This window comes from Pelmatolapia mariae, linkage group LG10_11 (genome assembly GCF_036321145.2).
Source record: "Pelmatolapia mariae isolate MD_Pm_ZW linkage group LG10_11, Pm_UMD_F_2, whole genome shotgun sequence".
Classification (NCBI taxonomy): Eukaryota; Metazoa; Chordata; class Actinopteri; order Cichliformes; family Cichlidae; genus Pelmatolapia; species Pelmatolapia mariae.
Genome location: NC_086236.1, coordinates 43,268,188 through 43,290,666, shown reverse-complemented (window position 1 = coordinate 43,290,666; position 22,479 = coordinate 43,268,188). Strand labels below are relative to the sequence as shown.

Sequence of the window (22,479 nt, the reverse complement as noted above, 5' to 3'; positions counted from 1 at the left end):
TTCCTAGACTTTACTTCTGGCTTCAACACAATAATTCCACAGACTCTAGTGGAAAAACTCAAAGTGCGCGGTTTGAGGTTCTCCCTCTGCAATTGGGTTTCAGACTTCTTAACCAACAGGACATTGTTAGACTCAGAATCAGAATCAGAGTACTTCATTGATCCTTAAGGAAATTATGTGGTTATTTATGTTGCTCCAAGACAAAAAGGACAGTAACGGACTGACCTAAATTAAATAATACAATATACTACAAAGTTACAAAATATAAGAAATAGCTCTAATATAAACAAATAGCTCAAATATAAATATCCAGAATATTACAGAGATTACATAAATATGACTAACATTTTACTCCAAACTGTAAAACTGTTATTTTCACAATAGAGGATGTGCAAAAGGGTGTAATTATTGCACTGTGTACTGTGCATTAGATGGAGGAGTTGTATGGGGAGATAGCCATAGGTTATCTCCCTGATTTTGTCATGGTCCTCCATTTTGCCCTGGTGTGCTGTTTTCACTCCTCCCCACCAGGGCGGCGTCTGGTTTCCAGTCTCCATCTTGTTCTCCACACCCACACATTACTCACCTGCGACTCATCACCTCTTATTGTTCCAGCCAGTACTTGAGGCCTTGGTGGAGTGCTGTTTTTCGCTGGATTTTTGTACTGTACTTGTTAGTGTAGCCCAGCTCTCTCCCCTGAATTTCCTTGTCTTCCATCGTGTTTCCTGGTTTTCTCCTAAAGGCCATTTTGGTCTCTTTGTACAGATCTTCCTGCCTGTTTCCCTTGGACCCTGTTTGCGTGAGTGAGAGTGATTGGGATTGGACTGAGTGTGTTTTGAGTCACGGATGGTACGAAGAGGAGTGTGAACGTGTTACCCCTGAACTGGACATCTCCCTTGGAATCCCTGGAGCCCTCGTCCCCTGATCACTGTATATGTGTATATAATTCACCTGATATTGTAAATAAATCTCCCTTTGATTGCACAGCTCCGAGTCCTGCATTTGAGTCCTGCCTTAATCCAACGTGACAGAACAATCCAGCCACGATGGACTCAGCAGATGACTCAGTACGCCAGGCCAGGCGTCACGAGCAGATGCTGCTCCACATCAATAAGGAACGAACTGCTCTCACACAAGCCCTAGCTCAACGTACTCCACTGGTAAGCTCACCTCCGCCATCCTCCAACCCTTCTCCACCACTGGATTTTCAGACTGCTTCTGCGCCACCTGCCACTCCGCCATTGAGGAGGGCTTTGATGTTCCTAGTCAGCCATGGTTTGCTATTTGGGTAACAATGAAGAGTTCAAGCTGGGACAACGGAGTCAATGCAGAAGGTTATATAGTCACTGATACACTCAGTAAGCCCATTGATGTCCTGATGTCTGTGAAAATCCATGACATCTCCTACTCCATCATCCTCAGTACTGGTTTCCCTCAGGGATGTGTGCCGAGTTCCTTCTTTTTTATTCTACTGACATACACTAATCAGGATAACATTATGACCTCTGAAAGATGAAGTGAATAACACTGATGCTCTCTTCATCGTGACACCTGTTAATGAGTGGGAGCAAGTGAACATTTTGTCCTCAAAGAAGCAGGAAAAATGGGCAAGTGCAAGGATTTGAGCAAGTCTGAAAAGGGCTAAATTGTGAAGGCTAGATGACTGGGTTAGAGCTCTTGTAGGATGTTCCCAGTCTGCAGTGGTCAGAATCTATCAAAAGTGGTCCAAGGAAGGAACAGTGGTGAACCAGCAACAAGTTCATGGGCTGCCATGGCTCACTGATGCATGTGGGTAGTGAAGCCTGGCCTGTGTGGTCTGACTCAACATAGGAGTTACTGTAGGTCAGATTGCCAAAAGAGTCAGGGCTGGTACTGAAAGATATCAGCCTGCGTCACCATAATTAATGTTGTTCCAAGTTCAAAATCGCAAGTGACTAATCACATTGTAATGATGTCATAGTTTTTCTGCATGGGGGGGGAACAACAACAACAACCTGTCATTGTCTACTCAGGAAAAATCCAACAAAGGGGCAATTAGGGTCAGGATTAGGAATGGGGATTAGGATGTAATTAGGGTTTGGGGGCTATAGTTATGGTTATGAGTCCATGTCACAAAACTATGACATCACAACAATGAGAAATAAGTCTAAGCTATTGGTCACTTGCAATGTCAACCTGGACCAACATTAATTTTAATGATCCAGGAACAACAACACAAGAATATAAGATTGTACTCAGGATGCCCATGCTGACCCTTATCCATTGCCTAAAAGAGCAGTCCCCAACCCCCGAGCCGCGAGAGCTGAAGCTTGGGTGTGAAATCTATGGTTTTCAGGGTTTTTATTGTTTTTTATCGTTAACTCTGTTTCCCTGGGTCTTTTCCTGTGTGTTATGAATAAATCTTCTTTTTTTTGGATACCGGTGCTGGTTTTATTTTGTTGTATTTATCCACGACACCTTAAAGCCCGGTCCGTGAAAATATTGTTGGACATAAACCAGTCCGTGGCGCAAACAAGGTTGGGGACCGCTGGCCTAAAGCACTAACAATGAGCACCATGAAGAATGGAAGAAGGTAGCCTCGTCTTATTAATCACTTTTTAAAAATTATTTTTTTACATCACGTGTGTGGTGTGTGCTTTGCTTACTGTGGGACACCTGGGATCAGGATACACTGACACTAGTGGGGAATCTTGGTTTCTTCTATCCATGTGGATGTTACCTTGACACATACCACCTACCTAAGCATTGTTGCAGACCCTGTACATTGTTTTATGGAAACCGTATTCCCTGATGGCTGTGGCTTCTTTTGCCAGGATAATGCGGCCTGCCACAAAGCAAAAATGGTTCAAGAATGGAGAGAACAAAAAGTCTAAGCTGTTGACTTGGCCTCTAAATTTCCCAGAATTCAATCCAATTAAGCATCCGTGAGATGTGCTGGAAAACAAGTCTCATCTATGGAGGCTCCAACTCACAATTTATGGTTCTTAAAGGATCTGCTCCTAACATTTTGCTGCCAGATACCAGAGCACACCTTCAGGGATCTAGTGAAGTCCACGCCTTGACAAGTCAAGGCTGTTTTGGCAACAAAAAAAGTTCCAAGACAATATTAAGCAAGTGGCCACCTGATGACTGCTAAATAAAACATCACATCAGTCATATTGTGAAATTTGCAGATGACACAGCAATTGTGGAATGCAGCACCCAAAAATGATGATTGTGATCACAGACAGGAGATAAAACAGCTGGAGATTTGGTGCAGGGATCTCTGCATCAATGTCAAGAAAACAAAGGAGATAATCATTTCAGTAGCAGCAAAACCTTCCCTCCACCCATGTACATTAGGGGAGCAGCTGTGGAAATGGTCTGCAGCTTTATATATCGTGGTACACATCCTACTAAAGACCTTAACATTTTCTGGTACACCATAACCTCTACTTTCTCAGGATAAAGCACAACTTGTGAACTACAATGTCAGTTGAGGAACAGCTTCTTCCTGAGGGCCGTTGAACTCTGTTGCCATCTCTTTTCTGCTGCTCGCAGCCGAAGGGTAACAGACATGTGAATCCACTTGTGTCTTTGCACTATCCGCCACACACAGTTTTCTTAAACTTAAAAACAGCTGTTTTCTAATATACGCTTCAACTGTAAATATCTTGGTATTCCTTATTTCTGTATATTTTGCTATTACTTTTGGTGGCTTTAACCAGCACTTGAGTGCAAAGTTCATTTCACCTCATGAAAATACGCGTGCTGGAATGACAAAATTGCCTCGATCCTAACTAATCTGACTTTTTTAACTAGTTAAGGCTAGGTATCCAACACTGAACCCCAAGTTTCACAGCAGTAATATCACCAGTGTCTGTCTAATCTTCTGTAAAAAGAAAAAAAAATTATACAGGGTAATCTTCTACCCTCTCTAAATGGATTGAAATATATAGCACTTTTTTTTGGCTTTTATCCAGCACTCAAAGCACTTTTTTACTAGTGCAAGCACCATCCATAGAGACATAATTTACTCTTGTACACACACATGCAAACTCACATTTGGGGATATTTGGGGTGTATCTTACCTAAGGACACTTCAACATATGTGCAGAAGCTGGAGGATTAAACTCAGGCCTCCCCCAAATCCTGATCCACCATAAACAAGAACAATTTCAGAGGCCATATGCGAGAACTAAGGAACTAGTGAGTAATGTAACAGGGTCCATCCTGATGTGATTGAAGAATAAAGGTATTACTACTTCTACTACAACCAAAAAAATCAGTTAGCAAATTACTTTAAGTATAAACTATTTAAGTCTTCTAAAGCTGACTTCAGCATGGTTGAACATGTATTTGACACCAGAAGTTCTCAAAAAGGCAAGTCCATTTTATTTTATCTGAAAAAACAGACCCCCCCCCCCCCACATGTATTTCTCCTTTGTCAAGCTAAAAATTTCACAGCTTCTATTCTGTTAGTTTTTCCCCAAAGCAAACAAATACACAAAGACACACATAGCTTTCCTCACTGACTTTACTTCTTAGTTAAATGCATGAACTCAAATTTCTCAAAAGTAACATCAGTTTGTGGAAAGAAAATTCAATCAGAATATCTTTTGAGTGTACAAGATATTTTTCTTTATCAAAAAGCACCCTTTGACAATCAAAGGAAAATAAACTAAAAAGTACAAATTATATATATAGATATATATACTTTTTACATGAACGGTCATACCATACAAAATATCAATGGATTAAGATGACCAGTGTAAAGTCTACTTTACATACCGACAAAAAAAAAAACTGTTTAAAACTATTTCAAAATATATGCCGAACAAACAAACAAAAATATATGATCAGAAATCTAAGTCTTAATCCAAGACATTATTCTGTCATGCCTTTTCTGTTTAAACAGAATATTAAACTTCTTTTGACAATTTTACAAATACTGTCAAGAAACTATGTTGCTTACTTATTGTATACAAATCCCAACATCAGAACTAAAAGTATATACAAAGGGAGTAAAAACCCAGGAGAAGATCCATCACAGAAAATCTTAGTCTCATATCTCTCCAAGTGCTTTCCAAGTACGCACAAGAGGAAACAAATAAGGAGTAATTCTAATTATCAATTACAAGTGGATGTTTACTGTTAGATGTAAGGCATGAAGAGGGTTTGAAGACACCTTAACTTCCCTTGAATACCTGTAACTAAAGTATGTGGTATTTAGGAACCATTACTCAGTGGACCCCGCATGAGTTTGTTGATGTTCCTCCAGCAGGTGAGGAAAAGCAAAGGCTTTGTCACATTCTGTGCATTCATACACAACCTCACCAACATGACTTTCTTGGTGCTGCTTAAGAAGAGACCACTGGCTAAATGACTTGTAGCACATGTCACATCGGTACTCTCCAACGTCTTTTTCAGCGTGCTTTCTCATATGCAGAGACAGCTCTTGGGCTGTAGTGAATTTGCTTTGGCACTGGGAACATTTGAACTTATTCTCGGCCGCCTGAGTTTCGTTTTGGGCTTTCTGACGATGCCTGCGCTCGTGCTCTTTCAGGTATCGCTTCCTGGCAAATGTTTTTCCACAAAGCTCACATGTGAATGGTTTCTCATTTGGATGCTCTTTATTTTGATGCTCCAAAAGGACATTTTTAGAGGTGAACCGCATTGAGCAGACAAGGCAGTTGTACAGGTCGTCTCCTGTAACATCGACCTCTTCCTCCTCCTCCTCCTCCCCTGCTGCTTGAAAATATGATGGGCTGGATTTTTTAGAGGATGGATTTGAGTATTCTGTTTTTGTTGCCTGCTGTTGCCCGGAACACTTATGCTGGCGGAAAGCAGCTTCTCCAAAAAAGCCCTGCTCACACTCTGTGCATTCATATTCAGCAGCTGAGGTCAGCTTATACTGCTCGTGTTCCTTAAGCTTGCTTCCAGAAGCAAATTTAATTTTTTCAATTGTACCATCAGGATGCGTTGGGAAATGATGAAACAGATCCATGGCACATGGAAAACACTGGCTGCAAACTGGACACTTAAAAACATGTGATGGTTCACCATCTTCATCATCAAGTTCTTGTTTAATTTCTGCTACAGTGCCAATATGGCTCTTAAGATGGGTCAAGAAGAGCTGAGAGGAAGCAAAGCTACTGTTGCATTGATTACAAGAATATTTACGATTGGACTGTAACTGATGATGGGTATTCCTGTGCTTTTTCAGGTGAGATGCATGAAGAAAATGTTTATTGCATTCGGTGCAAGAGTATGGTCGCTCTTTAGCTTCCATGCAGCCATGCTCTGAGAGCTCCTCTGGATCTCTGAAGCGCTCGCTACAAACACCACAGCGGTATTTAAGCTCTGAGGTGAATACAAATGAGTTTTCAGAGTGTGAGGCAGGCTGTTCACGTTCTCCCCTTGACACTGAAGGTGAAGGATGGTCACTTGATGTGGAGTGGGTTTTCCAGTGTTCAGCTCTGCTACTCTTGGACAGAAACACACGATTGCAAATATCACACGGAAAATTCTCTTCACGGTGGGTCGACATGTGCTCTGCTAGCTGCAAAGGTCCATTGAAAAATAGGTGACACTTGGAACAACGATGTGAGCGACTTTTACCGTGACTGTGCTTGTGGTTACGCAGAGCAAAGAGAGACATGAACCCTCTGCCACATGTTTGACACTGAAATTCAGACTTGTGCATTCGATGATGCTGCTGCAGCTGAGATGCCTGGAAAAAGCATTTACCACATTGTTCACATTCATGCGGCTTTTCACCCAGGTGACAGAGCTGGTGATCCTCAAGGCTTTCTGACGTTGGGAAGGTCTTTCCGCACACGTGGCACGGGAAGTATGGTGCGGAGTCTGAGTCACTGTCTTCGCTGCCGTTATTTTCATCCTCCTCGCTGTCACCAGCTGTGCTCACTTGGCTGCTTGAGTGCTGTTCGCTGCTGCTCTTTTCCCTCACAGCAGCCTTGATATCCTTATACTGTTTTGGATGCCAGTTTCTGTAGTGTCTTGCTAGTGATTTTTTTACTGCATACGATTTGCTGCAGAATCGACAACTAAATACATCATCTTCATGATCCTCCCTGTAATGGCTGCATAAAGATGGTCTTGTCCAAAACCGCTGATTACACAGTTTGCAAGCATATGGCCTGCTTAGATCGTGACACGTTCTGTGGGTTTCAAGATCAGACCTGGTATAGAACAGCTTGGAGCAGTCGAAGCAAGGGAATTTCTGATCGCCTGTGTGCATCCTCATGTGTTTTTCCAGATTTCCTTGACTAGTGCACACCCGCCCACACTTAGGACATGTATTGCGCTTTTTCTCTTGTTCCTGTCTTCCATGGTCTTCAAGGTGACTGATGAGCACCAAGCCATCTGTGAAGCTCATTTCACATTCTGAACATTGATACTGCACGGCTTTCTTCTCTTTACTTGAGCTGCTTTGCACCTCATTTCCTTCTGAATTTTTTGTTGATTCGTCCATTAAATCATCGTTGCAGAAAAGCCCAGTGCTAGTCATTGTAGAGCCGCCTCCGAACGCAAGAGCAGAGTGATTAAGTGCAAAATCAAAATTTGCTTTTAGAGGTGTTTCCAACTGCTGGTTTGGAATACGTCCATTTCTACACTTCCTGTAGTGATTTCGGAGGAGACTTTTATTCCAGAAGCCCTTATTGCAGGACTTGCAGTTAAAAGGATGGCCCACTGCATGTGTACGGAGATGACCGGTTAGTCCAGCTTTGTTTGCAAAGAACATATTACATTGTTGGCAAAAAAACTGCTTGGAGGGCTCCATATTAATAGCGGTATTAAGGCTTTGTGCTAAATTGTCACTAAGCCTTTCATCACAACTCTCATCCACAGGCTCTTCTTTGATGTCTGACAGAAGCTGCTGTAGGGGGGCAGTTGACACTGGTTGAGTCATTGTTTCCAGCTTGTGTGTGCTCAAAAAATGCTCTTGGAGCTGTGAAAAAAGCAGAAATCGGGAGCTGCAGTATGCACAAGAAAAGCCTTTTGGTGGGTCATGAGTGGCTGACTGCTGGCTTTGGAAAACCGGTGATGAGCTTGTTGTTAAACCACAACCTTTCTTGTGATTTTCAAGCTTGCTTGCAGGGAAAAAGCCACCACATAGGTCACAGAGAACTGTACTTGTCTGGTGTTTCTTGGGGCACTTTGGAAAATGACGCTGGACATAATCCTTCCTTATAAATCTCTCACCACAATAATCACATGAATATGGCTTCTCTCCTGTGTGCAGGCGGGTGTGAACACCTAACTGCCAGCTGTTTCCAAAAACACGGGGGCAATAGCTACAAACATACTTGTACTTCTTGTTAAAGCAAGGCTGGATCCTCTTCAGCATTTGGCTTCTGATCCCATCAAGAGATCCTGGCATGTTTTCTGCTGGAGGACTGGTTCCCTGCAGTAAAGCAGCCGCTGTTTCCCTCAAGACCTTTCTGCACCTTCTCATCTTTTTGTGCTTTTTCAGAGATTTTTCATGAGCGAATGAGGAGCCGCAGCGTGTGCACTTGAATAACTTTGTGGCATGGAACATGGTGAAATGTCGGGAAAGTTTAGACTGAGTTGTGTAGCTTCTAGAACAGACCTTACACTCAAACATCTCCTGCTTTTTAGCACTCTCAATGCCAAACTTATTTTGCCAACCTTTGCCAACATCTTCTAAACTGATTTTGGGAATACGGACCTCCAACCTTGTTTTTTTACCTTTGCAGCGAGTCTGATGTACTTTCAGATGATCGTACCTTGAAAAGCAGCTATCACAGGCCTTACAGCGATATGGTTTTACTTCATTGTGTGTCAGAATGTGACGTCTCAGGTACCTTGGTTTCATGAAAGTCTTGGTGCAGAATTTGCACTTGTACTCCGTTTCACCATGTGCATTGGGCTTTGGTTCTGCCTCTATGGGAGAAGGAATGTTGGGAGGTTTTGTTGCAGCAGTGCTTTTGAGTTTTGATAGCGCATCTTTGTTAAGACCGTCACAGAAAGCTTCATGCTGCAAACATAATGTCTTTGATCTGTATCTCTGACCACAGTGCATACACGCATATGGTTGCACACCAGTATGTGAGACCAGATGTCTCAAGAATAATGACCTGAACCTGAACCTCCGGGTGCAGTAGGGGCATTTAAACTGAAGCAGAGTGGTTGCATTGGGCTGTGTAGATATTTTAGGAGTATCCTGGTTTGTTGGTAGACTGCTTTTATTACAGTTGGTGTCAGGAGATAAGCCAGTGCTCAGCTCTGTTGTCTCTTCACAGTTCCTCTGATGTTGCTTCATTTTATTAGGTCCATAGTACTGCCCACATCTTGAGCATGGATGCACAGAATTTATCTTGTGGGCATGCTGATGATTTTTCCAACGATCTTTCTTAGAAAATTTCCGTGGACAATAGGGACACGGATATAGTGTTTTTGTCTTTGTTTCAGACTCGAGTGTTCGGGTTTCAGGAGGGGAACACTTCTGACTGTGAATTTTAAGGCATATGTTACGGTAAAACTGTTTTCCACAATTGGCGCAAGAGAAGGGTTTGTCCCCAGTGTGTTTGATCATATGGCGCAATAAATAGCGGCGATTACTGAAATTTCGTTTGCAAAATGGACACTGGTTTGAAGAAGACCCTGATATATGGGTGAGACAATGTTTTCTTAGAACTTGGGCATCATCAAATACTTCTTTACATAAGGAACACTGCATTTGCTTTGGTTCATCCTCTTCTTCCACAGATTCCAAGGTTTGCTGATGATTTGATTCTGTTCCCTCTTCAACTTGAAGTGTCTTGTTTTCTCTATTTTTGTGGGTTTTTAGATGTCTGAGGAGATGTGCAGGATGCTGAAACTGCATAGTACAGTCTGGACATTGAAGCGTTCCCCTCCTTAGATGTGAACTTCTGTGCTGGATCAGTTCTCCAATAGTCGGTAGAATCTTTTTGCAGACAGTGCACTGTATCCTCCTCTGGTGAATAATTTTGTGAGCAATCAGATGGGACTGCTTCTTGAATCCCTTTCCACATTCCAGACAGCGGTATGGTCTCTCACCGCGGTGATTGCGTTCATGCTTCTTCAGTGACTGTGAAGAGCTGAAATATTTACCACAGAAGCGACAACTGAGATTGCTCTTTGCTTCAGCTGAGTTCAAGTTTTCCTTTCCATCTTCATTCTGTGTACCATTTAAAGTTTCGGGATTACTCTTGATGGAGAAAATGGAATTCCGGTACCTGATAATTTTCCCAGTGAGTTTAAACAACTCGTGTTTCTTCATATGTCTGTACTTTCCAGAAGCGTAACAAAAAACTGCAGGACAGAGGTTGCATTTGTATCGTGGCACAGACTTGGAGGTTGTCAAAGCTGGTGGTGGTTGTTTTTTCTTCTCCTTTTCCCTTGTTTGCATTTTCTGCTCTTTTTCAACCGTTTGTGTTCTTTGCTCTCTTTCCACCGTTTCTTTCTCAACCTTTGTCCTTTCTTTTGCTTTCTCTTTTGCTAGTTGATTAAGAAATTCTCTGAGGCAGCTTGTTTTAATATGCCTATATCGGTTGGATGTCATAGTGAACATAGTGTGGCACAAAGGACATCGATATTTACCAGCAATTTTTTCCTTGCCACCGTATATCGCATCTCGAACACAGTCACGCAAATGTCGCGCTCGATTGTAAGAGTACTTAAAAAGCCGTGGGCATAGAGGACATTTATATTTTCCTATTATGTCATTGTCCACTTCTTGAGTTTTCACCTGCTTGTCATCACTCTCACTGACTGCTGTGGTACTCTGGTTTAACGACACTACTGTACCCTTTCCATGGTGTACTTTATAGAGATGCTTTTTAACCTTTTCTGCAGTAGGGAAGGTTTTACCACATAATCCACACAGATTTGTCTTGGAGATGTCGAAAAGCTTAACAAAACATTTTGGCATATCTATGTTACTTTGCACCACATTCTTTTGTTTTGGTGTGTCAGTTCGCCTGACAGCCACATCAGGATTTTTAGCTGGGAGGTTGGACTGCTTGCATCTACCAGGTACACGCTTGTGTCTTTGCAGGCTCCCGCCTTGAGCAAAATAAGAGCCACAGTCATTACACCTGAATGGTGTTTTCCCAGTGTGAGTCCGCATGTGCTTGATATAATGCATTACTTTTGAAAATGTCAGTCTGCACCTATTGCACCTATGGTTGCCTTGGCGATTTCCCTTTGTCTGTGGGCTAGGATCTGAAGGACACTGAAACCTGTCTTTAACGTCACCACACAAATGTTTTCCAGCTTGTTCATTTTTCACCAAATAGAGACTGCAACTTTTGCAAAAGTCAAAATTGTTCACTGAATGGCAACAATGGTAGTGTTCAATTGATTGATCTGTGCTATAAGTTGTGTGTTTGCAATCTAAACAGTAATACGAGTCACTTGTTCCATTTTCTGACTCCAAACTCTTCAATATTACAACAGGTTGCAGCATTTTTCTCATTTCAGCTGCGGATTTTAGTTGCGGAGCTTGTCCTCCTGAATGGTCCATGTTCTTCCCATCAGTTTCAGTAACAAATGCTTCTTTATACTGTGATTCATTAGTGTCACATGAGGAGTCATCTCTGGACAGAGGTTCACCATACAGCATGTCTGGCTGTTCCTCTGTAGAGATGTCCATGTCTTCAAATGAGTCTCTAGCATTTTCAGACCAATCCTCCCCAAGACCCAGAGGTTCTTGGCCCACTGGACTTTCACGTAGTGATTGCTGCTGATCAAGAGAACAGGTTGTATTTGCGTTCACTTCTGAACTTGCCCAGTCTGAAAAATTTGTGTTGGAGCTTGAGGGTTTTGATTGCAAACAGGATTCTAAACTATTAGGACTTTGCTTGTTGCAGTCACTTGTCACCACATGGCTATTAGATTCATAATCTGTGGAAGAGGTTGCTCTTGCCTTATCAGCGGGACTTATACATTCCTTTTCTACACAGCCATGTGTGTCTGGATTAGCAGCAACACTTTGCTTGTTCTCGTCACTAGTGTCAGTGGAAATACTGTCACCGGTTACAGTGGTGTTGCCACAATTTTGATCTGGAGAAGAGGTTTTGATTTCCATTTTTTTAGAGGGACATGTGTCTGTGCTTAAGCAGGATTGTGAAATATTAGGAACACTTTGCTTGTTCTTGTCAGTATTATTAACAGAAAGACTGTCACTAGTGATGTTAGGACAATTACAATCTACATCTGGAGGGGAGGTTGGAGTTTCCTTGCTTCCTTCTAGAGGAGGGTGTGTGTCTGTGTTTAAGTACTCTAACTGAAGGGATGATTCTGGATTAGCAGCAACACTTCCCTTGTTCTTGTCAACAGCATCAACAAAGGGACTTTTACTGGTTGCACTAGGGCTGCTACAGTCTTGATCTAGAGGGGAGGTAGGGTTTTTCTTCTCAGATTGACTTTTGAATTCCATTTCTACAGAGGTTTGCACATCTGTGTTTAAGCTCTTTTGTTTAAAGGGAGATTCTGAATGGCTGAGATTCTTGTTGCTAGTATCAACAGTGACACTGAGTCCACTACAGTCTTGATCTGGAGAGGAGACTGAGGTTGTTTCTAGTGAAGTTGTAAATGTCCTTTCTTGACAAGAATGTGTATCTGTGTTTAAGCTCTCTGGCTCCAAACAGGATTCTGAATGATGATTAACACCTTGCCTGTCCTTGTCAGTGATGTCAATAGAAACACTGTCTCTGGTGATATTGAGATCACTATGATCTTGATCTGGAAGAGAGGCTGGGTTTTTCTTTTCCGATTGACTTGTGTCTTCCATTTCAAGAGAGGGATGTGTATCCATACCAGGCGTCTGCAGTTGCAAGGAGGAATCTGGATGAGTGGCAACACTGTCTTTGTTCAAGTCATTAGTATTTGTAGAAAGACCTTCATTACTGGCAGAGAGATGACTGCAATCTGAATCTGAAGAAAAAGTCATATTTATCTTCTCTGCTGCACTTGCCAGTTCTGTATCTACATGGGCATTTGCACCTTGGCTCAAGCTGTTCAACTTTAAACAGGATCCTACATGAACGCCTGCACCTTGCTTGTTCTCATCTCTAGTGTCCATACATAAATTGTCTTTAGTGTCCGTTCGGCCACTACATTCTGGATCAGGAGAAATCTCAACATTTGACTTTTCTCCTGCAATTGCTTGTACTTCATCTACATTGAGATGTATGTTGTTGCTGCAGCTTTTAAGCATCAAACTTGGTTCTGAAAGCCCTGAAATACTGACATCACTCAAAAGATCTTCACTGTGCTCATCAAGGCTTCTAAAAACTTCACCAGCCACACTTTCATCAGACTTTTGTGTAGATAATAAGTTAGATTTAACATCATGACTGGTCCTTGTGCATTTCCACAGTTGCTGTGTAGAAGCATTAGAATTGGATGCCTTGGAGGATTTAATGGCATCTGTCTGAATTTCTTTCTTCTGGCAGTCAGAATCCTTATTTTCAAGTTGACCTCTGTTGGATTTGGGAATTTGGGATTTATGTTCATCTGAAATCTTGTTTTCAAGTAAACCTGATTCTCTCGTTTCCCCTTCAAAGACCTCACCATTGTTTTGCACATCTTGACCCATATTTCCATTTTGACCATCTGCTGAGTTTGGATGATTAAATCCTGCCTTTTCTTGGTTCAACAGTTCTTTCATGTCCTTTTGTGAGCCATTTTCATTTATGAGAACTTGATCATATTTTAACGTACTTATGATATTTGGAGTAGCTGAAGTGATTTGCTTTTCCTCACTGTCATCTGGATACTCATCTATTCCATGACCAAAGTTTTCATGACCACTTATCAAGAGGTCTGAATGAGTTTGTGCAAGATCTCCCTCCACATCTTTCCTTTGTTTTTCATCTTGGAAACCACCGTATTCACTTATTTCAAGCTCAGTTTTGCTCTTGGTAGTTGTCTTCATGTAGGAGGTAGTAGAGGACTGATGATGTCCTGTGTATGATGTAACTGTTTTTTCTAAATTTTCCAAACTGTCCTCTGGAGACTGAACTATGTTTTGTTGTGCCTTCAAATTTGACGATAAAAGTACATCAGTCTCTGACATATCTGAACACAAACTCTCAGTCGGAAAAGTCATATTATCCGTATGAGTAAAAAACCATGATGATGAGCCATGTTTTTCGGAATCATCAGTTTTAGGATTTGAATATGACTTACTTGCCATGAATTTACAAGGTGGTCTTGCTTCACCAGCATCTGCATCAGAGCAGCTACTGACATCTGAGTAGTTCTCAAGAAATGATGTACTTGGCATTTCATAATCTTCCTTAAGTCCTTGAAAGTCTGTTCCAAAAGATGATGGAAAAGAATCAGATGTTTGCAATCCGTCTGCAGCAAAATCTGGGATATTACCATTTTCACATCGTTGCAGGTAATCCTTTCCCATTTGTTCTCCATCAGCTTGCCACTGTGTTTCACCACAGTACCTTTGATAAACATAATCTGACCTGGAATTCACAACAGTAGGATCTGAGCAATAGTTTGTGTTAAAGTCCGAGTTAAAGACAGGGGCTTCATGTGAAGCACCAGCGCTGGCAAAGCCATGATGTCCAGTGAAGTCCTCAATATGATGGGAAAGGCGCCCATCTGACTCAGATGTTCTTCTCAAAGTCCCTGGATCTGATGGTAGTGGTGGGGGATTATGGAAATATGAATCCCACCCATGCGCCATCCTCAATACGGAGTAGTAACTAAGGCTTACTGTAGCCTGAAAACACAGATAAACAAAGAATGAATAAATACAAATCATAACCAAAACCATCCACAGAAAAATAAAATAAATAAATAAATCTCACCTTATTTTAAACATCTACGGACTGTCCAGAGAAATGTGAATTACATCTCATTGGAAAACTGTGTAAAAATTAAAATGAATATTTTTATTGCTCTGAACATTTTACAAGCTACAGAAAACATCAGAAAAAACACATCACAACTCTTTCACTCTGCTGTTGTTGGTGTAGATTAAACTTTTAATGATCAAATTGGTATTGCCACCACTCTACAGTCAAAAATTATATGAAAAAATATTTTATAACAGTTTTCTCTGCAACTACAATCTCTTATTTTGGAAGTATTCACATCTGCTATGGCACTCGAAATAATATCTGAGAAAGGCCTGTGTCTACAACTTGATGAGTCTGCATTTACAAGGCTAATGAAACTGACACCATGGAAGCCACCAAGTTGAGAACCTCTTCAGTAGGCTTTCTGGCCATACCTAATATCTAAGTAAGTAGATTCTTGGTCAGGGGGGTGCCCAAATCCCAGTATTGTAATGGAGCTTCAGGTGTCATAATAGATGACCAAATAGGCAGCACTTACAGCAGAGGTGGCCAACTCCAGGTCTTGAAGGCCGGTGTCCTGCAGGTTTTAGATATCACCCTGGGTCAACACACCTGAATCACATGATTAGTTTGTTACCAAGCCTCTGGAGAACTTCAGGACATGTTGAGGAGGTTATTTAGCCATTTGAATCAGCTGTGTTGGATCATCTAAAACCTGCAGGACACCGGCCCTCGAGGCCTGGAGTTGCCCACCCCTGACTTACAGCCTTTTATGGTAGAGCAGCTACATCTGAGCGACTATGAGACCCATACGGCATTTTAAAGAAAAAAGTCTTTGGTCTAATGAGAAATAAAACTCCACTCTTTGCACAGAACTCCAAACAATATGTTTGGCACAGTAGCAGGCACAGATCATCGACCTGCTAATTTGATTCCAGCTTCGCCGTCGCTGCTGGAGAAGTGGGCGGCTGCCCGAGCTGTCATTGCCCTGTTGCTGCACCGGTGGCTGGGGGTGCCGATGGTCCGGGCCGATTCCCTCTCCCAGTCGCGCAGGGTGGGCTTAGGTTTGGCCGGGTGGTTCCCTGGCCTCAGTTGGGCAATCGGGGTATGTGGCATGGCCTGCGGTGCCAATGACTTTCTGAGTAGTAGCCAAAACTGAAGAATTGGGATGCAAACCAGGAACAGAGAACATCTGCCTTCAAATTATAACTGATGCTTTACTGCAAGCAAAAGGTCCAACTTTTACAGTTTCTGTTTCAGGTTTGTGTTCCACTGTCCACAATTTCACCACTTCTCACAGTTCTATATACTTCTTTCTAATCAATTTCACATCATCTAGTAGATCTTCTGAGGGTAATTCACATAATCTTTCAGTCCAGCTTTGTCCACCCACTGGTAGGACTTCTGGATGTCAGCCACTTCCTCTATCTGCTGGTAGCACATACCGTGCAGGGGCCTATCCTTCCACGATGGTTCCTCCTCTTAGTCTTCTTTCTTGGGTTTCTGCTCCCTGAGGTATTCACTGAGCATGCGGTGGGTTGGGGGCATCTTCCTGATGTATTCGTGGGTGTTTGTTGTCTAACACTGGACTGTGGTACTGACACTCACCAGTCCCCGGCCTCCTTCCTTACGCTTAGCATACAGCCTCAGGGTGCTGGACTTGGTGTAAAACCCTCCATGCATGGTAAGGAGCTTCCTCGGCTTGATAAAGGGCGTTCTATTTACTCCTTTGGCCATCTTATTATTCCAGCAATGTACCTGATCACAGGCAGGGTGTAGGCGTTAGCCCAGATCTGTTCTTACCATTCAGCTTACTCCTCAGGACTTGCCTGACCCTCTGCAGGTACTTCGTGGTTGCAGCTTTGCTAGCGGCCTCTTCGTGGTTTCATTTGCCTGTGGGATCCCCAGGTACTGACCTCAATAAATTATGACCACCTTGTAAAAGAAGTCACAGAAGCACTAAATCGATGGTCAAATCTGCCTATATCTATGATAGGTCTGATAGATATCCTAAAAAATGACAAAGTTTTTTATATTATTTCCAAACACCTCCGCTGCCAACTCTATTCTCTGACAGTTTCAACAAACTATTTAACCAATTTATTTGAAGTAATAGGAGGGCAAGGCTCTGTCTAAAGCTACTTTACTTGACCTATGAAATAGGAGGACTCCAACTCCCCAGTCTCAGATGGTATTACATGACTGCCCAACTAACATCAGCTTCCACCGTTAACAGAAATAGAGGAGGTATGCGTTGGGAATATAAAAGGGAAAGGCTTTCTCTCTATGCATTATAACTTATTGACGCTTTCATCTAAAGACTCAGCAGCGGATAAGTTAGATGCATGGAGAAGGGATATCCAAGAAAACAAATGTTTTTAAACAAGCCTGGTCCCAGGCTTGTTTAAAAACACAAAAAACAAACAATAAAAACATGCTTTAAACTTGTGCAATTTAAAGCGCTCAGTGAGACGTACAGTACATAACACCCGTCAGGCTCTATCATATGTCCAATTACATTCCAGACATTTGTACCAAACGTTTAGTTGAAGAAGGAACTCTTCACCATTGTCTATGGGAATGTTCTAAAGTTCATGAATTGTAGAAAGATGTTGCCAAGTGTTTGTCTGAAATGTTTAATGTAAAAATCCCCTTAAAGGTTAAAGTCTGGGTACTTGGAATAAACCCAACAGAATTCAAACAACCAAAAAAAGCTGACTAAATTACTGGACTATGGACTACTTCAAGCCAGAAGTAGTCTGGCTACTGACTACTTCAGCCCATGTTGGAGGAGTATGGATGCACACTCCATGGGACTCTAGAAGGAGGAAACTGCAGAATCTGTAGGCCTGGAAAGACGAACATACATTGCCAAGGGCAAACAACAGGACTTTGTGAATATCTGGAAGCCATTTTTTAAATAGTAGTTTGACTACTATCGTTCCAGATAAACACATCCAGACCCTTTTCAGTGCTACTGCTATTTGTAGATTGCTCTATGGAAATCTTGTTCTGTCCCTATCCCTGTGTGAATGGTGGACAACTTCCCAGTGCACATCCCACTGAATGTTGAAAAAAAAAAAATGACTGGTTGGACTCCTCAACTCATGTGCTGCTTATTAGCTTGGAATATGATGAGTCTTCAATTGTAAACTGGTGGGTCACAGCCAGTAACCATCTATTGTCATCTGTCTTGATGATACATCCAAAACTCAGGTCAGTTTAAAACAGAAGTTCTTTTCTTTGGGAAAATGTTGGATCTTTGTTAATAACGCAGAGGCAAGTGGCCAGAATGGACCTTCAACTGAGCAAACAATAGGGGATCTGTGCTGGAAGAGATCCAGAGGTGCACACGATTATCTTGTAAGCGAATACTTAAAATTCAAAAATCACATACGGTTTTTGATTTTTTATTGGGCTAGTTTGTGGAACGTATTCCACTTAAGCTAATTTAGGTTACCTGATGTACTTCGGTTTTGTTTACTTACCTAAAAACCAGTCATGAACTCAAGACAGATGTGCCATTTTAAAACAAAAAGAAAGAACACACTCAAAAGCTTAACACTAAAATTCTTCTTTACCTGGTGGTAAAATGTCTGCTGCCATCCAAATCTTCAAGATGTTTTTTCAGTTTTCTGTAAAAGAACAAAAATAAATAAAATATGTTAACATCATTATTATTATCATCATCATTACTTTGAGTACTAACAGTTTCATCCCAAGGTCATACTGTGTAATGCTCTGTAAAAATGCAAAAACAAACAAACAAACAAACAAAAAACCCCAGGAGCTCCATCTCAGACTCTACAGACCTCAGTATGTTAAATACTAAAGTTGGCAGCACAATTAAAAGACAGCGCAAGTATGGCTTCCTTGGAAGGGTTGCCAGGTAAATCCTCTTCTCTCTAAAAACATGACAGCATGGTTTAGGTTTGCATCTGAATAAACCACCATTTCTGGAACAATGTCTTCCGGACAGACCAAACTGGAGCGTTTCACCAAGTATGATGTTGTACATTATAGTGAAATACAGGTGCTGGTCATATAATTAGAATATCATCAAAAAGTTGACTTATTTCACCCATTCCATTCAAAAATTTGTATAATGTATACATTGATTCCACACAGACTGATATATTTCAAGTGTTTATTTCTTATAATTTTGATGATTATAACTGACAACTAATCAAAAAATCAAAATTCAGTATCTCAAAAAATTAGAATATTACTTAAGACCAATACAAAGAAAGGATTTTTAGAAATCTTGGCCAACTGAAATGTATGAACATGAAAAGTACGAGCATGTACAGCACTCTTAGTTGGGGCTCCTTTTGCCTGAATTAGTGCAGCAATGCGGTGCGGCATGGATTCGATCAGCACTGCTCGGGTGTTATGACAGCTCAGGTTGCTCTGATAGTGGCCTTCAGCTCTTCTGCATTGTTGGGTCTGGCATTTCGCATCTTGCGCTTCACAATATCCCATAGATTTTTAATGGGGTTAAGGTCAGGCGAGTTTGCTGGCCAATTAACAACAGGGATACCATGGTCTTTAAACCAGGTACTGGTAGCTTTGGCACTGTGTGCAAATTAGATCATGCAACAGAAGAATGATCCCAAACACAGTAGCAAATCTACAACAAAACGTTTGAAAAAGAAAACAATCCATGTGTTGCATTGGCCTAGTTAAAGTCCAGACCTTGACCAGACCTTAAGACAGCAGTGAACAAACAAATGCCTGCAAACCTCCGTGAACTGAAGAAACAAAGAAGAACAGACCAAAATTCCTTCACAACAATTTAAGAGACTGACAAAGTGATACAGAAAAGTTGATTACTGCTAAAAAGTGATCCTTTTAGGTACTGAATCATGGGAGTGTACTTAGTTTTTTCCCCCTACACATTGTTTCTGCATTTTTAGTTTAGTTTTTGTTGGATAAGTAGCTGTGATCTAGCCATTGCTCTCAGCGCGAGTACTTCCCTCTCACTCGGTCACAGCAGTGACTGCCAGGGTTCAGTGCTCCTCACTGGGGACATGGTTGCTTTCTGTCTTAACTTATGAGTGTGGCACTTGACAAATTATGTTGTGCTTATAAGAATCAGGATCTTTAAAAAGCAACGGCTTTATTTAAACACAAAACTCTGCACCCTTACCGGCTCATGTTCATTCAAAGACGATATGCAAAAGATCAACAGAGCCACTAAGATGACCTCCATTCTTTAAGCCTTTAACTGAGCTTTTTGGATTTTGTAATAAAACGTTATGAAACCAGATGTGATCAGTGAAGGGTGAAACTGACTGAAAAAAAATCAAGAAACACTGTAAATGCAAAGACTTTTCAATTACAATGTAGGCCCATCCCAATGAACCGCTTACTTTTTCATAGTTTTCACTCAAATCGGAACTGTATTTTTCAGTATAAGAACATCATATTTTAGTAAGATGTGACACTAACCATTGAAACCATCACCTTATCAGGACAGTATTCACTGATCAAAATCAGATGAGCAGCTTTAGACCCATGCCATACTTCTGTTTTTGTTTTTTTTAATATAGGAATTATGGTTCAATACCCTCCCAACCCCCAAAAAGGTGAAATAATAACAGAATTAGATTTATTTACATCACTGTATCTTCTATCTACTTTGCAAGGCCAAAGCACTGTAAGCTTTAACAGAGCAGCATGTTCTTGCAAACCAAGCCAGCTGTGACAGTCCATGCAAGTCAATGCTTGTCAAACTGGTGCTGGTTTGTGCAGTTCCAGTTTACCCTACAGCTACAAGGATTTTACCCTTTACTTCTACTTAAGGAACAGTATTTTAATGTCAAGTCAATAATACATATTATTTCACCTGTTAATTTTTGTGCTTTTCCTTAGAAGTAATTTTTAAAAGGGGTGTTTTATTTTACTAGTTTATACTATTGGCTTATTATTCTGGAAGAGCTATGTGTCAGAAAGATCATGGTAAAACCTTGAGGCCTGATGCCAGAGATGTGAGTCATGGGAAGCAAAAGAATCTTTTCAAGTGGAACAGATCTGGATTACAAAATGAAACTCCAAAAATATTGTATTGGTAAAGATACATGGTCTCCTGGACATGGAAACAACGTTCAGTTGGCCTTCATGAAGTTTGCTGCTTTGCTTCATTGCTTCAAGCTACCTCAACCACACACAGTTTTAACATGTGTGTAACACAAGCCAAAAATAAATGTAGGTTCCCATTAACGAAACACCTGAAGAAAAAAGGATCATGCTACCCTTCTTACTAATTTCAAACATAAATCACTTGGCTTTGTAAAGATCATCTTTTGTGCTGATCATAATTTAGCACTTCTTTTCCAGTCTACCACTGCTAAGGTATAGTGCTTACTGGGTCAGTTTAAAACTCCAAAACCAATACACCTTCTTGTCTGCTGTACAAGATGCGGTTGGCATTTAAAGGGTTAACAAGTAGCAACCATTTTGTGTCCAAGACTTGCTACAAAATGGCACCCTCTTTCCTTCTGCTGGTCTATTACACAAACTCCTTCTGCTCATGCAGGCACACAGGGAGCAGTTCCAAAGGGGACAAAGGAAAAAAATTCTGGTATAGGAGCAGACAAAATCGTTAAAAGGCTGAAAAGAAGTCCATGGATCAGTCTGACACTGAGATGAGCTTGCTTTACTCAACTGCATATAAAATCCCAGGAAATAGACATCCAACTGTTTCAATCTGTACTCTTAATGTCAGACTTTGCTCCATGCTACTCCAAAGGTCCTCTGCTAAACTGTAAACTGATCCCACCTGACTCTGTAGAAATGCCACACTCACACTGCAGCTCTTGCCTGTCAGTACACTTGTATCTCCAAGGTCATAGGCTTAAATCCTGAGATTCATTGTAAAACGCTTCCTTGGATAACAGCTAAATAACTTCTCTGCCGGCTGCACTAGTCTCTGTAAGGTCGAATGTTTGATACTGGTGTATGTCTGAAAATAACTGGTCCGTAGGAATTGTCTGTAATATCCTAAATAAAACTCTTTCCATACTTTACCTCTAAAAAGGAGACATTCAGACTGTTTTAGTGTTCCTTTGTGGTGCTGTGGGAAGTACCACGGGACCTTGGGAGAAAGTCTTAGTCCTATTTGTTATCTCACTGCTACACATCTGACCAAATGCTGTGTAAAATTGGTATTGTTGTTGTGAGGCTCAGCACTTAATTGGATTTTAGCTTCAAATATGATTTTGATTCTCAATAATAAGGAAACAAGAATACTGGGGTAAAGCAATCACTGTTTTACATTCATCAAGCACACCGCCTTTACAGCTATGTACTTTCAGGCCTCTATAAAAGTCCAAACAGACTCACCACGTGTTTCAACTTTAGTCAACAAGTTCTGTCTAGAAAAAATAAAAATCAGTATGTTGTTCAGTGACCTTCTGAAAGGCTGTTTAATGCTTGCTTGCTGCTGCTCTAATCTGTCAGGAATCTGTTACCTGTGCCAGACTAAGGTGTCATCTTGCTTAAACTAAAGCCCCTTTTCCCCCATTAGTACCTACTCTGATCGTTCAACAACTACAACAAAGGTGGACGTTGAGGCAAGAATACACCTGCTGCTCAGTCTGTGGCTTTCTTCAGACTTCCCTCGTTGCCAGGATTCAAAATTGGTGGGGGGGTTTTTTCTTCCAATCTT

General features: G+C 41.3%; 1 protein-coding gene across 9 annotated transcripts in view; it reads right to left on the bottom strand.

Annotated features, from left to right (window-relative positions):
* The window catches only part of znf1035 (zinc finger protein 1035), a 66,086-nt gene that overhangs the window by 31,986 nt on the left and 11,621 nt on the right, over positions 1–22,479 (bottom strand). For 7 of the 9 annotated variants that reach the window (XR_010095012.2, XR_010095011.2, XM_063486389.1 and 4 more), the window contains exon 2: positions 18,392–18,445. Coding sequence is in view for 2 of the 9 variants with exons in the window: in XM_063486384.1 (XP_063342454.1) it covers positions 5,219–14,695 (9,477 nt within the window). In the remaining 7 variants the exon portion in view is untranslated. Of the gene's footprint in view, positions 1–4,492; positions 14,732–14,819; positions 14,878–18,391; positions 18,446–22,479 lie in introns of those variants that run through there. The other 2 variants (XM_063486384.1, XM_063486385.1) reach the window with 2 other exon arrangements.